At 38.5% G+C, this 18,036-nt stretch overlaps 1 protein-coding gene across 1 annotated transcript in view; it reads left to right on the forward strand.

The window, feature by feature from the left end:
* The first annotated feature begins 1,029 nt into the window (after positions 1-1,029).
* Positions 1,030-18,036, forward strand: part of Cpq (carboxypeptidase Q) — a 324,103-nt gene continuing 307,096 nt past the window's right edge. The window contains exon 1 of the mRNA XM_051159454.1: positions 1,030-1,514. Coding sequence (XP_051015411.1) covers positions 1,034-1,514 — 481 coding nt within the window. The 5' untranslated portion in view covers positions 1,030-1,033. The remainder of the gene's footprint in view (positions 1,515-18,036) is intronic.

Here is an 18,036-nt window from a genome sequence, read left to right on the forward strand (position 1 = left end):
AATTTTAAACTTGACTTAATGTTAATTAAGTTAAAATGAACCCATGGGGCTTTTAGGTTCTAACCTCAGCAGCACTACATATACTCTTCCTCAGGCTCTGCATTACTTGTTATGGACCTAAATTCTGCAAGGCTAAAGTGAGTAGCACTATTTAGCATAGATCTTAGAGCTTGAAAAATTGTATGTATTCCCAGTTTTTAAATTTTCTCTGTGCTGCTGCTTCAGTTTCTTGTTTATAAAAAATAAAGGTCATACGAGTTTGTATCCTGAAATGGGGCCACAATAAGGATTAAATGGGATAATAAGAGCATCATAGATAGGATGGTGTCTGATGCATACCAACCATGACATAAATGCGTTGCGCTGTTTTACCACTAACCTGTAGGAGATGCGTATCACAGAGTTACAGAATAACAAACCCAAGCATTTGTTTCTGTATTTGCTGTAGCTTTCTGCTCCTAAAACCATATCATAATTCCTGGAATATTTCTAGTATTCAATAAAAATGTTGAAAATAATCAGGTTATCTTTATGAAAATGGGATTAGGTGAAAGCACTGAGGAAAAAAATGACATATAAGATGCTTCAAAGGCCAAGTTGCTCAGAGAAGAAAGAGTCCACTTGGGCAGAGGGAAGGTGGACACCAAGTTGGATAGAGTTCCGCTGAGAGGGACGTGTATCGAGCATCTCTTTCATCACTGCTTCTAACTTTCTTCCTCCTCCTTTCTCTGTATCTCTCTCTTTTTCTCTTTCTCTGTTCCTTTCTCTCTATGTGTCACTGTCTCTGCCCTCTCTTTCTCTCTGTCTTCAAAACAGAAGATCCCTAAGTATCCAGGTGATTTTATAGGTTTAGTACACACTACCCTGTTAATTAGACCAACATTGCTCTTTGGCTTGCCTATCCCTAGGAACTATATTGCTTGAATTCCCAATGGGGAGGTTGGTTGTTGTTTGGAAAAGGAAGAGAAATACTGCTTGAAAAGTGGGCTATGGGTTATGGGCTGATGCCTGTGAGATTCTATTTTCCTAAAACATGTTTCTTATTCCTTTCTCTCAGGAAGAAAAAAAAAAACTGGGAACAATGAAGCTTTTTTTCTTCCTGTTTGTTGGTGCTGTTCACCTTTTATCCCTAGGCTCTGGAAAAGCTACAAACAAGAATGGCACTTCTCAGCGAACATTTCAAGAAATAAAGGAGGAAATAGCCAGCTATGAAGAAGTTGCTAAAGCAATTATCAACCTTGCTGTTTATGGTAAATATCAGAACCGGTCCTATGAACGTTTGGGACTTCTAGTTGATACTGTTGGGCCCAGACTGAGTGGTTCTAAGAATCTAGAGAAAGCTATTCAAATCATGTACCAAAACCTGCAGCAAGATGGGCTGGAGGACGTCCACCTGGAGCCAGTGAGGATACCCCACTGGGAAAGAGGAGAAGAATCAGCAGTGATGCTGCAGCCTAGAATTCACAAGATGGCTATTTTGGGTCTTGGCACCAGCATTGGGACTCCTCCAGGAGGTAATATTTGTTTTTTTTTTTTATTATTGTTTTTTCTTTTAATTTAATCTATCAGTCTTACCCTGCTTCCCTCTCTTTACCTTGTTTTTTATTTCATAGAACCTAGGCTAGTCTTGAATTCACTATGTATCCAAGGGTGACTTTGAACTTGTGATCTTTTTTCTCCTCCTGAGTGCTGGGGTTATATGTATGTGTTCCCCACATCTGATCTCATGCATGCTAATCAAGCCCTCTTCCAACTGTGCTATACCTGTAGCCCAGCCATCCTGTAATCTTTATACAACTGATGTCTGTTGCCACAACTGATTATACCATGCATGACTTCTACTGTGAAAAAAAAGTAATAATTTCCCATTCACTGTTCTTAGTGAGTTCTTAACTCATACTCTTTTGTCTTCTGTCTTCTTTCTTCCTTTTTGCTATTTTTTCCATTTCTCATCAGAAAACAACTATGTGACATTTTAAATGAGGCATTATCAGCACCCTGGCTTCAGCCTTATCTAACAATATAATGCGTGGATATGGACTTTATAGCCAGTTAGCACTCTCTACCAGTAAAACTTGAATGTATTCATAGATTAACTTCCTGTGGCAGAGAAAGTTTTTAAAGTGTGCAATGTGCTTCACATGCTTCCAGTGGTGTGCAATATGCTTCACATGCTTCCAGTGGGTGTGCAATGTGCTTCACATGCTTCCAGTGGGTGTGCAATGTGCTTCACATGCTTCCAGTGGGTGTGCAATGTGCTTCACATGCTTCCAGTGGGTGTGCAATGTGCTTTACATGCTTCCAGTGGGTGTGCAATGTGCTTCACATGCTTCCAGTGGGTGTGCAAATGTGCTTTACATGCTTCCAGTGTTGTGCAATGTGCTTTACGTGCTTCCAGTGGGTGTGCAATGTGCTTCACATGCTTCCAGTGGGTGTGCAATGTGCTTCACATGCTTCCAGTGGGTGTGCAATGTGCTTCACATGCTTCCAGTGGTGTGCAATATGCTTCACATGCTTCCAGTGGGTGTGCAATGTGCTTCACATGCTTCCAGTGGTGTGCAATATGCTTCACATGCTTCCAGTGGGTGTGCAATGTGCTTCACATGCTTCCAGTGGGTGTGCAATGTGCTTCACATGCTTCCAGTGGGTGTGCAATGTGCTTCACATGCTTCCAGTGGGTGTGCAAATGTGCTTTACGTGCTTCCAGTGGTGTGCAATGTGCTTTACGTGCTTCCAGTGGGTGTGCAATGTGCTTCACATGCTTCCAGTGGGTGTGCAATGTGCTTCACATGCTTCCAGTGGGTGTGCAATGTGCTTCACATGCTTCCAGTGGTGTGCAATATGCTTCACATGCTTCCAGTGGGTGTGCAATGTGCTTCACATGCTTCCAGTGGGTGTGCAATGTGCTTCACATGCTTCCAGTGGGTGTGCAAATGTGCTTTACATGCTTCCAGTGGTGTGCAATGTGCTTTACGTGCTTCCAGTGGGTGTGCAAACTTGTACTACAATGCAACGGAATGAGGTGCATAGTCTATTCCAGAAGTGCTCTGAGGTATTTGCTTAAAGTTATTTCATGAGAATTAAGAAGTATTGTTCTGACATACTTAACTTACTGTCAGGTCATTCAAACACTAAAGCAATTGCCAACTTGTCTGTAAAATACTTGAAAATATGTATCTCAATTATTTTTTGATGATCTTTAGTATTAATAGAATACACTATACACCAAGTGTTAAAGTTAATACCAAGTATGACCTAGCATAGAAACAGTGAGAAATATTAAGGATACTAAAAGTCAAAATAGTAAAATCGCACCTCGTTTTAGATTCTCTTAAGATAATTTTGGATAGTACAAATTTAAGTTAATAAAACTGCCTTAGAAAAAGATCTGATGGATGTCTATTGATATCTTTAGGTGGGACTTTATAAGATATAATAATTTTACAACATCTGCAATTCATTTTCCATAGTCTTAACATCTAAACTGCAGGGGCTGAAAAAATGGCTTAATTGAGGTTTCCCTGAGTTGGGGTTCCCCAGCACACCTAAGAAGCAGGGTATGGCCATATGTGCCCATTGTCCCAGCACTGGGGGCAGAGAGAGGATGGCTTCAGGGGCTTGCTGGCCAGCAAGGCTAGCACCATCAATGAGTTATACATTGATTGAAAGAACCTTTCATTCAGTTGAGAAAGATGTGTGACATTGACCTCTGGCTTCCAAACTCACAAGTGTATACGCACAGACAGACAGACAGACGGACAGACGGACACACACACACACACCATAGCATTATCTGTGGATTTTTTCTAGCATTACATGAACATTTTCTTATTCAAAAATATTTTGCCTTGATTATAAAATATAGAGATTGTCTTATATTGTAGGGAAAGCAGAGATCCTTGATCACTCTCATTGCCTGTATTCATCATTATTTTAGTTTCTACTTAATGTATTGCTATGATTTGGAACAAAACTGAAGATGGCTTAATTAGGCATATAAAATTTGAAGTACATTAAAAATTAATCAAAATGTTTTTGTATATAATGTGCTTCTCAGATGTAGGATAAAAATAAGAATTGATAAGGAAGCACAAGAGATACTGACATGTTTTACTGATATAGCATATTATGCAAATATTAACACTAATGAGATGAATTATAATAGAAAGAAAAAAAATTTATAGTCACTTTTAATGAGTAAACTGTATTTCAAGATCATTTAATCCCATGTTCTAATCTTGGTAGGCAATTTAAAGAAATGTAATGACTTGTTGATTTAAGTTTTCAAATAATATACCAAGGGCCACTAACTTGTGGAGCATATATAGCTGTTTATCCTAATGTATTTTTGGTTAGTATGTAAAAATGTTTAGGGAATAAATCCAGTGCTTATGCTTATTTACTTAACATAAATCGGAGTTTCCCATTTGTGACTATAAAAATCAGAGGAAGTGGAAAAGGAGTGGGACTTGAATATAAACCAAATGTTTCTTTGTGGGCTTTATTTACAAATCCACATTAGTGACTCTGATAGGTGGAATATTAACCTAATAACTTTCCTTCATGGTAGATTATTTTTAATATGTAATTATGTATTCTTATAAGGAAATTCTCTTTGGAGTTTCCAAAGCAAAATATTACATTTTTACCAAATGAGTTTTTTAATCTAATATAACAGATTCACATTTAAGAAAAGACTATATTTTATTATACATTTTCCCATAGTTATTTCCCTGTTCATTTCTCTTCTCCCAAATAAAAGCAGTGTCCTAACTTCTTAGAGATTTGCCTGCCTCCCAGTTGTTTGGTACCCATGCTGGGTTGTAATGCCACAGAAGTTATGTTCCAGCCATCCATCTTCAACTGAATTTGAGTTTATGTGAATTTTAAAAAAGATTAAAAGCACCTTCAGAAATGGTTGTTAACTCATAGAGCTATTTATGTTGTCTCATGCATAAGGGAGACCTTTATTTTGACACCAATGCCATGAGTTGTGCATGAAGGATGGAAATAGTAATGCAATTGGGAAGCGGCTCTTTCTCTTAGATTATTTTGAGTAGGAGAAGTGCGAAGACAAAACGGGATAAAGGGAGTTGAGTTAGGAGAAGGAGGGAGCACTGAAGATAACTTTTTAAGCGATAAGCCTTTGAAAGCAGCACAAAAATCATCAAAGTCCTTTGTAAGATCCTTCTGATTCCTGATACAGGACTCTGATTGGGAACAGAAGGGATGTTGTAGCTACCTGGAAAGCTAAGAGAAAAATGAGAACCTGATGCTGGAAGTGCTGAGCCCTGTGAAACTCTCTTCCCTCAAGCTTAGCTGGCACATGCATTCCTGATCATAGGTTATTTCTACTCTGTAGGAGAAGTTGCTTTCTTGTTTTAAAGAGAGTCCAAATGTTGGGTGTCTGGTCTGACAGCAACCTGGGCCCTTGTGCAAAATGAAGGCCTTCTTTCTCTGGTTTTGGTCCTATGAGGTTAAATCAGAAACACATGGCTCTAAAATATTTGGGATTTCCTTTTGTGACTTTCTTGCTCAGTGACACAAGTACTACAGCAACAATATGAAAGGGTCTAAGCATGGTAGCATTAAGGGTGGAGACCTGATACAACCTAGATCCACTCTAAGTGTATTCTTCATTTTCAGGGTTAAGCGTCATTGTACCTCAACCTGTTTGTTTGTTTGTTTGTTTGTTTGTTTGTTATGTACTCAAGAATCATGCTTGACATTTCTGGTGGGAAGCAAAGAACAAGATAAGGCTGGATGGATTGATACCTGCAGAATCCTAGGTTTTAGTGCTGATATCATTGAACTCAGGTGTCAGCAAACTGGTTCTGTCCACACTGGCAGTCTTTGCAAGGCATAAAAGGCAACACTTGTTTAGGTAACTGTCTGTATAAAGGATGACATTTCTTCATGAGAGGCTGTCATTTGACTTAAATATCTGAGTATGTTTTCTGCGTGGTCATTATTAAATTCTGAAAGGAAAACCAAAAGACAGGCAGGTAGGGGTTCAGTGAGGATCTCAGGACTAATTACTATCTTCTAATGCTTAGGCCAGATAAACCAGGGCAGGGATGGTTTGCCGTCATCAGGAGTCTAAAGGAAATATTGGAACATATCTTCCAATACCGAAACCTCTAATAGTCCTCGGATTAACAAATACCAGAGAATATGTACCACACCATTCTAAAACATTCTCTGGTAGATTGCAAGGGCCTTAGACAGTGTGGAATCTGTAGGTGAATGGCTTTATATTTTAACTGCTGGGCAGGACAAGTCCTTTCAAGAGTTGTGCCTAACTTCTCTGGATTCTTCAGCATTGAAACAAACTCCTTTGGGCCATGTGTGATTTAATTATTTTATGTCCCTGATCTAATTTATGTTACTTCAGAGTAAGAAATGAGTTATGCTTGGTTTTTTAAAAAATTCCTTTAGGACTTATCCAAATATTGAGGACTCCTTGATGAATAACACAATTTTAAATTTTATTCTATCCACTTACCTAGGGCAAGGCTGATGCCAGAAAACCCAATTTCGGATAAGTTAAAACTTAGTTTTTTAATGGACAGAAAAATCAATCAGTTGGTTTCCTTAAGGTTTGTTTTATCCTCCTGTCAGTGGAATTCAAGACTATATGCCTCTTTATGGCCGAGACTGTGGTTATGAAAGCTGTGAAGGCCATCAAGTGCATATCTGTTTCTGATTATTTGGAAACAATGTATTTTCCACTAGAAGGGTCAGGAACTGGGGAGCCAAAGAGTTTTGGCACAAAATGGGTACTTCAGGAGTGCGATCAAGTTAGAAACATTAGTTACCACTACCAAAGATTAGTATATTGATCTGACACCAGATGTTTGCTGAGGTGGTTTGAATAGGAATGTCCCCCATTCATGTATTTGAATGCTTGGCCTGTAGGGAGTGTCACTATTAGCAGGTATGGGCTTGTTGGAATTGCTGTAGCCTTGTTAGAGGAAGTGTGTCACTGTGTTGATGGGGGATGGGGGAATGGGGGAGGATGGGAGGTCTTGATGGTGGATGAGGTCTCCTATGCTCAAGCTATGTCCAGTGTGGCTCATAGTCTCCTTCTGCTGCCTGTGGATTAAGATACAGAACTCTGAGCTCCTCCAACACCGTGTCTGCCTTCATGCTGCATACTTCTCAGCATGATGACAATGGACTCTGAAACTGTAAGGCAGCCCCAATTAACTGTTTTCCTTTATAAAAGTTGCTGAGGTCATAGTGTCTCTTCACAGCAATAAAACCCTAATTAACACATTTACATTTCCCCAAATCACACATTTCCCCAAATGTACACATATTATTTCAATAAATGGCTTTTGGGCTATCCCTTTTTTTGTTTTTTTCTTTCATTCAGTGGACTTTTATCAAATACTTGCTATATGCTAGTCAGGGTACAAATGACATAGAAGGGAGTGTTGATCTTTGCTGCAGCCAGTAGACAAAGAGGAACACGTAAATGGCTGAGTTACATATACATACAATCTCAAGAAAGCTATTTTTTTTAAATGAGAAATAGGGAGATAAACGGGAAAATAACTTCCAGAAGTGTGGCCGACTAGAGAAAGCAGAGAACAGGAAGATGGGAGAACAATGCTTTATTTGTTGATTCTCTAGTTTGTATGAGAGTTTAACACATGCTCTTCTTTTATGCTAACAATGTTGGTAAACTTTTGTTATTGTATAAAGACACTAACTGAAGCTTGGTGAATTTAAGTGACTCACCAAAAGATAAATCGTCAAGAAGAATGAGTAATTAAGCCTGGGCATTATAAAAAAAAATACAGCTGAGGGATGACTAAGAAAACAGGAATGGGCTATGTCACTGAGGTTGACAAGATAAACATGCGGACGTTGGATCCTCTTACCCAAATGCCCTCATAGTTCTTCACAGTTTTAGTACTGTTCACTTTTCTTAATTACTTTGTTTATTTTTGCTGAGTCAAACTTAGGGTCTTGTGTATACTAGGCAAGTGTGCTGACCCTGAGCAACACACCTAGCCCTGACTTTATTCTTTTGTAAGCAAGTAATTGCATTTTAATTCCTTTAGGAGAGAGAAGTATTTGTTTCATTTAGCTCATTCTATATATTTGGATACATGACTACCAGCTTGCCTGTGTTGAGCCACTGTATTCTGAGAGAAATCGGAGCTCATTGGCAGTTAATCAATAGTAGGAAGAGGGGTACAAGTTCAGACACCTCTCCTCTCCCTTGTCTCTGTTTCTTAAAAGATATCCACTATAGTGTCTGTGTACTGTTCTGCCCTTGATTGGCAACATGGGATGTGCAGCCATTCCAATTCTGTGGTTAGTCCATCCTTCAACACATTTTTACTTCCAGTCAAACCCTTTTATTCTTTATTCTCATGTGTGTCTCTTCCTCTTCCCATGACAGCTCCTCAAATCATCCAGGAAAAGCTCTTGTTCTAAAATTCTTTAAAAATTCTTCTTTTGTAAAATAAGCCAAGCTCCCACCATCTTGGGGGAGTCTTTCTTTCTAGTTGGTTGCATTTTTCAAGCCAGTGTCTCCTCTACTCCATATCTGTAAAATCATATTTTTCAATTATTTATTCTAAAAGTATGTGTATGAATGCCCACAGAGGTAAGAGTAACTTGGAGATGGATTAGCAGATGGTTAGGACAGAACTTGGATCCTCTGGAAGAGGATTTGCTCAGTCCTTAAGTGATGAGCAATGTCTCCAAACACCTTAACTAAAAAAAAATATTAAATCTTTTATTCATGTATGTCTATGTGTGAATCTGTGTGAATACATGACACTTGTGTGTGAGAACCCATGGAGGACAGAAGAGAGTGACAGGTCCCTTGGTGCTGGAGTTACAGGTGATTGTGCACCTCTAGATAGGATTCTGGGAGCAGCAAGCACTCTTAACTGGTAAGCCTTCTCTCCAACCCCATGATATTTTTTTTCCTTATGAAATTTCTCTAATATAGCTTCCTGACAGTCCTACTGCATAGTGTCTTTTAAAATCCATCAAATATTCGAGACATACTGTTTGTCATATGGTACTTTTTCCTATACTGTGGAACACATCCAATTCTTTCTCAAGTAAAATGTTTCTATAATTAACATGTAAATTCATATATATACATTTATAGTATAGAAGATGATATTTTGATATTTATATGTATCATAGAATGGTTAAATGAAGCAATTTAACATAAGTATTACTTACCTTTTTTAGTAGTAAGAACATTTAAAACAAACTCTCAATAATTTTCAGGATTATAATATATTTTTAACTATAGTCTTCATGATGTACAGTGGATTTTTTAAAAAAGTACTACAATCTAACTGAAATTTTGTGTCTGATAATCAATATCCTTCTATACTCTTTATGATGGCTAAGTATTAATTGTGAACTTGACATAGTGTGGAATCATCTGGAAAAGGAGTCTCAGTGAAGGATTACATAGACTAGATTGGCCAGTGGGAATTACCTAATACATTAATGCAGGTGGGAAGGCTCTCCCACTGTGCATGGTGCCATCTGCTCTGTGGGAGATTCTGGATTGTATAGCTGTGGAAAGTGGTGGCATAGCACAAGCATGCATGCCTTATCATTGCTCCCTGCTTTTGGCTGCGAACAAATATGATTATCTGTTTCAAGTCCATGCCTCCTTGACTTCCCTGCGTTCATGAACTGTAGCCTGGAGTTCGTTTTTGTTTGTTTGTTTGTTTGTTTGTTTGTTTGTTTTGGTCAGGGAATTTTTATCACAGAAACAGGAAAAGGAAACCAATACACCCCCACTGTCCAGCCTCTGGGAATGATTACTTTTATTCTCTATGAGTCCCACCTTTATAGATTTTATATTTTAATGATATTGTGTGTTTTTTCTTTCTGTGATTAGCTCACTTAATGATGTTCAGTTTTATTCAGGTTGGCATAAAGGAAAAACAATTCTTCCAAGTGTAGGCATACATATCCATTTATTTGATTTATAGTCATCCTATTCCCATATCTTGACTGTTGTGAACAGAGCTGTAGTCCACATGGGAACATGATTTCATAGCTTTAGAATATACTGACGTGTAGAATTTCTGAACCCTGAGTTGTACAGTAGTTCTTATTCTGTTATTGTTTTGTTGTTGAAGAACCTCAATACTGTTTTCCATAATGGATGTATTAACTTACCTTACCTTAAAATGTCCATGGATTTCTTTTCTCCACATTCTCCTCAATGTAAATTCTAATTTTTTCTTTTATTGAAAAAATATTTTTTCACACAATATATTCTGATTATGATTTTCTCCCTTCCACAACCCCTCCCAGATTCTCCCCACTTACCCCTCTTAAAATCTACACATTTTTCCTCTGTCTTGTTAGAAAACAGCCATCTATAATTCTAATAAAATAAAATGTAAAACATAACAAAACTGGAATAGGACAAAACAAATAGAATAAAAAGGGCCCAAGAAAATGTATGGAAACACATGTAGATGCAAACACACACACACACACACTTAAACAAAATGAAACCAACCCAAAAGCTCTGCCTGGTAAAGCATTATAAGACAAAGAACCTCCACAAATGCCACTGAGTTTATATGCTGCTGAGTATGGGGCCTTTTTTCCTTTTAGAATGGTTATCAATTGGAGATAGCTTCTGTGTTAATGATGGGATCTTGTATCCACATCAGCTTTCAGACCTAGGATTCCCTCCCCCATCCATCTTAGAACCAAGCTGGCTATTGTATTCTACCACAGTGTCTGCAAGTTATCTGCATGGTAGGGTGTGTGTCTATTCCTTGAACTTTCTTTCTTCTTCCTATTCATCATTTCTTACTACATCTTAGCCACAGTACTCTTTTTTCAGTAATTCAGAAAGTTGTCTTGCCATAGGGGCAATTAGTATGCTGGTCTTCTTTCCTCTGCTCAGCTCAAACATCTCTCTGGAGAGCTGTTCCCCATCCATAATCCTAAGGAAACTTCTACTTCCCAAACAACAGAAGCTTACCCAATTTTGAATTTTCTTTCTTTGTCATGTAAATTCTAGATGCCACTGAAGAAAGGTTTTAGCAATCCAAAATATACCTCATGGTCCAAAATGGCTTCTTTCATTCTCAATTAAGTGACCTGAAATCAATAAAGACATATCACCCTTATAAATGCCTTAATCACATGTAGCTACAGAGTTGGGAGTTAGGTCTTCAGTACAGCTTTAAATATAGTAAACAGTAGCATTCTTATCAAGATTTAAAGGCTTTATTAGAGGTGGAAAAGAAAATTGTTATGGAGGACGCTGAAGGATGCTGTCTTCATACCTTATACACACACATACTGCTAATGGCTCTTGTCTATTATCACAGAACCTGATATGTTCTTTGTTACGACACAAAACACTATTTTTTACAGGAAATGTGAGCCTGGGTGGCTGGCCTATTTTCTTATGTTGCTGCTGAATTTTGTGCCTGATTATGCTTTATTTTCCAGGCAATTTAAATCTGAGTTTAAGGTCCGCTCCAACAGCTGCACACATATTATGACACGTATTGTTTCCATAATAGTGACCATAGCATTATTTTATTTTACTAACTTTTGTCTCTCATTTACTTTTACTTTATTTGGCGGGTTTATATAAGATTTCTTAAGTTATTTTGGTTTTAAGACTGAAGACAAGTAAACAAGACACAAGTATAAATAAATAAAATACAGTGCATTTAATGAACATAATAAATATGAGGCTTCCTAGAGAATCAAATGGCAGTGTAAGTGTTTAGACTGTATCTCTCATGTACTGTAACACCTATATGAAGGTTAGTTTTCTCATTATTTTAATGAAATATTTACTGAACTGATTGAAGATACAGCCTGTTAAATAATATTCTTATACTCTGCTAAATGAAAATTGTGAAAAGGTCTAAGGACATTAACAATACAGTAACAATCATTCTAGGTCTGCATATTATAGTCTATAGAGTGGCCAATAAATATATTTCTCTGTGTAAGATAAAATTGAAAAGCTTATTGGTCATAAGGTCTCTAAACCATTGACTATGGCTATGGTTTAGGCATTTTGTAGCTAAAATGGGTGGATGACTAAAGAAATAAAGATTTGATCACCTTGTTATGCCCTCCTTTGATTTTACTCATAGACATAAAGAAACTCCATCTGTGTTTGAGTAATAAAACCACTAATATCTGAAAGGCAATAGATAAGTCTCAGTTTTCATATCATTTTATTTACTGATAGCACAACAATGATACCCATTGGGACATACATGATTCTTGCCCAGAGCATATCTATAATAATTTTATTTATTATTATCAAGGTTTATGAAAAACCTGTTAAGTAAACAATTGCTGTTTGTTTACCTCTTAGATTTTTATTGAGGATATACAAAGACCTGGTACTTTCCTCTTTTAAGTATTTGGAAAACCTATCCAATAAGCTGATGAAAAATTTGCCAATGCTCTGGTTTTTGCTTTTTCATTGTAAGGTTGTATAAAATAGTGTTTTTAAAATATAGTTTGGAGATAAAATCAGGCCACATGTGTTCTTAGAAACTCTGCCAGCTGTGAGACTCAGAACCTTTAGTGTTCCCACTACTATAGAGTCTGTGTTTGTGTTCCTGATAAGGAATAATAAATTATTAATGTTGTTGAATTGATTCCTGGTTTTCAGTAATTTGTACCTCGTCAAAAACTCATGAGAAACTTCCTATTCTCTTTGTTAAATTCAGTTGTTAGGAGTAATGGTCAGAGAGGCTCTTTATCCTGCCAAACTGCATCATGAGCAATATGGGCAATCAAATAAACAAAAATATACTGATCTCAGAATATGGGAAAAGTTTTGTGCTCTGTATTGTGGTAATCTAGAGACATCCACTGTGTGGCCTTTGCTGTTTGCTACTTAGAATGTACCTTCTTATATCTGGAACCTGCAGCATTTGCCTACTCCGAATCATTGGTTTGGGTGGGATTGGCCCTTAAGCCAAGTCCAGGTATGGATGGTCCTTACTTGGCTTAACATGGTCAGCACAGCACAGAGTGTCCACAGCACTCTGTGGACAAAGTGTTGGATTTACAAGTAGGTATATGTGGGAAGGACTGTAAACTTTGCCACAGGTGAAAGCAGTCTTGGTGGGCTTTGCCCTTGGACACAACATGGATACTCCCTGAAAAGAACCTTGAGATAGACTGGGTGGAGCCATCCTGGGCCTGAAATTCAGGAAGTGGACCAGGAGACTCCACTGGGATTATTGTGTTTCTAATAGGCCCTTACACATAAGAGACAGACAGGCAGAGAGGACGAGAGTGGTAGCAGGTTCAGACCGAGCTTGAGCTCACGTGGATTGGGAAAAGGGTCAGTGAACAGGCCATACCAGCGAACAGGCCAGAGACACCTAGGCACTCGTCCCGTGGAACAGATACCGGAAGGTTCACTCTTGTTTCCCTTTAACCTTTTTTTCCCTCTGTGTAAGCTAGTTGGGTTGTATAATAAAGTTTTAATTGTTAAAAAACAGAGCCAACAGGTATATTATACATGAGTCTTCCACAGATTTATTAACTGAGGCTCCTAAAAGAGAAGAACCTGTTTCAAGATATTTTGTGGATGTGGCCAGAAAAATCATTCTCTCTCTACGTAGTGTTGGAAGAATGCGAGACTCTGGCAGACCCTGAGTTCCACACAGACACTGAAGGTGAAGACGCACTAGAAAGGGCAGCACTAGCAATGGAATGCCTGAAGCCAGTCTGACCATTGGTCACACAACACATTACCAAGCAATGGAAGTATGTTTTCTAACTATTTGAATAGATAGTATGCGATGGCTACAAGTCAGGTACTATCAGCATTCGGGAGTATTTATTCCTTTCTGTAATGAAGCTTGACCTAGAGGGGGAGACCTGGTGGCACTCAGAGGAAGGACAGCTGGTAGCCAAGAAGAGACTTGATACCCTATGAGAATATACAGGGGGAGGTAATCCCCCTCAGGAACAGTCATAGGGGAGGGGAATAATGGGAAAACGGGGGGGGGGGGAGGAATGGGAGGATACAAGGGATGGGATAACCATTGAGATGTAACAAGAATAAATTAATAAAAAAAATAAAATTAAAAAAAAGAAAATTATAAAAATAAATAAATAAATAAATAAATAAAAATATATTGTAAAAACACATTTGAGTAGTGATGACTATTTACTGGAATTACCTTGACCTGGATTTTAACCCAAATATCACCATTTCACATTCTTGAAAGATCCTTAACCTTTTGCCCAGTGGTTTTCTTGCCTATAAAACAGGCTGGCTATCCTTTTTCTTTTTGTCGTCTCCTTCCTTTCTAATACCCTGTCTCATTTACAAGGTATGGGTAATACTCTTGTAGTGTCTGTGGTAACCGCTTTTAATTATAGCAAGATTAACAACATTAGCTGAATTTAAATTTTTGTGCCTCAGATAAGAAATGACATTTAGGAAATTGTTACATATGGTTCTTATATTTATATCACGTCTACAGTGCTGGATATACTTTATGTATCAACTTAAATTAATATGAATCATGATGTTGAAGAGATTTCCTATGATTTGAGGCAGAAATTCTGTTTTGGTGCAGACTTTCTTCATACAAGTTTAACTTGTCTGAAAAGAGCCCAGGATCTTAATCTGTAGTTAAATAAAAAGCCCATTTTGGAAGACTGAGTTGTCATAGCTATTTTGTTTCTCTGACATAACACTATAATAACACTATTTTCTACCTAATACAAACACAAGTACAATAGTACTTGTCACTTTTGCCCTTGGTTTGTGAAGATGAAATTCAGAGAAAACTGCATTTGGAGATGAATTGGTGAAGCCTGTTTAAGGTATACAAAATTATTTAGCAGTATGACACAGCTGCTTATTTCTGATAGAATGACATCTGGATGCTTAGTGAAGTAAGGAAAGTTACCAAGACTGCATTTTAATGATCTCTAGAGATTATCTGATCCTTAAATTTTTTTTGTCATATGAGGTTACATGTTTTAAATTACTGATTCCTGCTAAATTCTTCAGATTTTTTTTTGTTCGTTTGTTTTCTGCATTTGGCGCCGAGCATTTGATCACTCTCTTTTCTAGTTGTCAGATGCAGTCAATCTGAAGCCATAGATTGCAAAACACTTCAACAGAAATTTAAAATTCAGGATCTCTGCATTAGTCAGTTCTTAGTAACATTAGGAAAAGTGCCACCCTCTCCTCAAACCACCACTGCCCCAGTGCCCCACCCCTGCACGCATCTGCATATGTACCTGGGATGTCAGTTGATGGGGCCTCTGTTCCTGCTTCTGGTATCATTTCTATGCCAGGGCCTTAACTAAAGGAATAGCTTCCATCTGGGTGTTGTTATTCTTATTGCTGAGAACATTGCTGAGTTCCTAAGAGATGCAGCCAAATCTTGTAGCAGTTCTTAAAGATGCCACTTAGCAGTGGCCATAAGCTATGCCTATTGACAGTCCATTGACCAGACTAAGTCGTTTGACCACGGACAGAGTCAGTGTCTTCAACAAAAAGACTGAAAGTGACATGCAGTTGCTGGAGGTGTGTTCTCTTCTTACCAGATGACACAAGGGGCAAGAAATAATAGCAGATTTCTATAGGCCTGTGTCTGAATATGCACAGAATTCTATGACCTGCCCTAAAGCTCCTCCAGAAAGTCCTTTCCCTGCTTCTCCTACAGTCCCACTCACTGTTTCTGTACCTCTTGCGGTCAATTAATCCATGGAAGTCAGTCAGCATTTCTGCATGGAGCATCTGTGAAATGCTCAAGTAAATCCATGGAAGTCAGTCAGCATTTCTGCATGGAGCATCTGTGAAATGCTCAAGTAAATCCATGGAAGTCAGTCTAGCATTTTCTGCATGGAGCATCTGTGAAATGCTCAAGTAAATCCATGGAAGTCAGTCAGCATTTCTGCATGAGCATCTGTGAAATGCTCAAGTAAATCCATGGAAGTCAGTCAGCATTTCTGCATGGAGCATCTGTGAAATGCTCAAGTAAATCCATGGAAGTCAGTCAGTCAGCATTTCTGCATGGAGCATCTGTGAAATGCTCAAGTAAATCCATGGAAGTCAGTCAGTCAGCATTTCTGCATGGAGCATCTGTGAAATGCTCAAGTAAATCCATGGAAGTCAGTCAGCATTTCTGCATGGAGCATCTGTGAAATGCTCAAGTAAATCCATGGAAGTCAGTCAGCATTTCTGCATGGAGCATCTGTGAAATGCTCCAGTAAATCCATGGAAGTCAGTCAGCATTTCTGCATGGAGCATCTGTGAAATGCTCCAGTAAATCCATGGAAGTCAGTCAGCATTTCTGCATGGAGCATCTGTGAAATGCTCAAGTAAATCCATGGGAGTCAGTCAGCATTTCTGCATGGAGCATCTGTGAAATGCTCAAGTAAATCCATGGGAGTCAGTCAGCATTCTGCATGGAGCATCTGTGAAATGCTCCAGTAAATCCATGGAAGTCAGTCAGCATTTCTGCATGGAGCATCTGTGAAATGCTCCAGTAAATCCATGGAAGTCAGTCAGCATTTCTGCATGGAGCATCTGTGAAATGCTCCAGTAAATCCATGGGAAGTCAGTCAGCATTTCTGCATGGAGCATCTGTGAAATGCTCCAGTAAATCCATGGGAGTCAGTCAGCATTTCTGCATGGAGCATCTGTGAAATGCTCCAGTAAATCCATGGGAGTCAGTCAGCATTTCTGCATGGAGCATCTGTGAAATGCTCCAGTAAATCCATGGGAGTCAGTCAGCATTTCTGCATGGAGCATCTGTGAAATGCTCAAGTAAATCCATGGAAGTCAGTCAGCATTTCTGCATGGAGCATCTGTGAAATGCTCAAGTAAATCCATGGGAGTCAGTCAGCATTTCTGCATGGAGCATCTGTGAAATGCTCCAGTAAATCCATGGGAGTCAGTCAGCATTCTGCATGGAGCATCTGTGAAATGCTCAAGTAAATCCATGGAGTCAGTCAGCATTCTGCATGGAGCATCTGTGAAATGCTCCAGTAAATCCATGGGAGTCAGTCAGCATTTCTGCATGGAGCATCTGTGAAATGCTCCAGTAATCCATGGAGTCAGTCAGCATTTCTGCATGGAGCATCTGTGAAATTGCTCCAGTAAATCCATGGGAGTCAGTCAGCATTTCTGCATGGAGCATCATCTGTGAAATGCTCAAGTAAATCCATGGAAGTCAGTCAGCATTTCTGCATGGAGCATCTGTGAAATGCTCCAGTAAATCCATGGAAGTCAGTCAGCATTTCTGCATGGAGCATCTGTGAAATGCTCAAGTAAATCCATGGGAGTCAGTCAGCATTTCTGCATGGAGCATCATCTGTGAAATGCTCCAGTAAATCCATGGGAGTCAGTCGTCAGCATTTCTGCATGGAGCATCATCTGTGAAGTGCTATCTCAATGATTGGTTTAGTGACAATTTAGAACAGCTTCATATGGAAGCATATATAACGTTGCTCTTGTTCAAGCAGACTCCATATTTTCTGAAGTAATATTTATTCTTTTAAAATTATTTTATTGGTTTGATATGAAATTTTAAGTGAACGGGAGGTGGCTGCTTGAATTTAGTAAACCCACCATTATCATTTCAAATTTAGAGCAGACAAAGACTTTCCTCGCTTACGTCATGCCCATGAGAAGCTCAGTGAAACTAAGGTTACTGTGCTTCCCGTCTTGCAGACCAGGGAAGATGGAGCTACTTCTTTAGAATCTGAAAGCTAGTGAGTTCTACGGCAACTTTTCCTGCTACAGTTCCAGGGCTGGCTGCTTCTGATGCAGTGATACGTAACACAAATCTTGGAGATAGAATAACGTGATATAAGAAGTACATTATTATATGGTAGTGTGGTATTTTTCTCCTAAAACAGTGGTTCTCAACATGTGGGTTGTGACCCCTTTCGACATCACATATTAGATATACTGCATATCATATATTTACATTATAATTTATAACAGCAGCAGAGTTAAGTAGTAGCAATGATATAACTTTATGGTTGTGGGTCACC

Source organism: Acomys russatus, chromosome 17 (genome assembly GCF_903995435.1).
Source record: "Acomys russatus chromosome 17, mAcoRus1.1, whole genome shotgun sequence".
Taxonomy (NCBI): domain Eukaryota; kingdom Metazoa; phylum Chordata; class Mammalia; order Rodentia; family Muridae; genus Acomys; species Acomys russatus.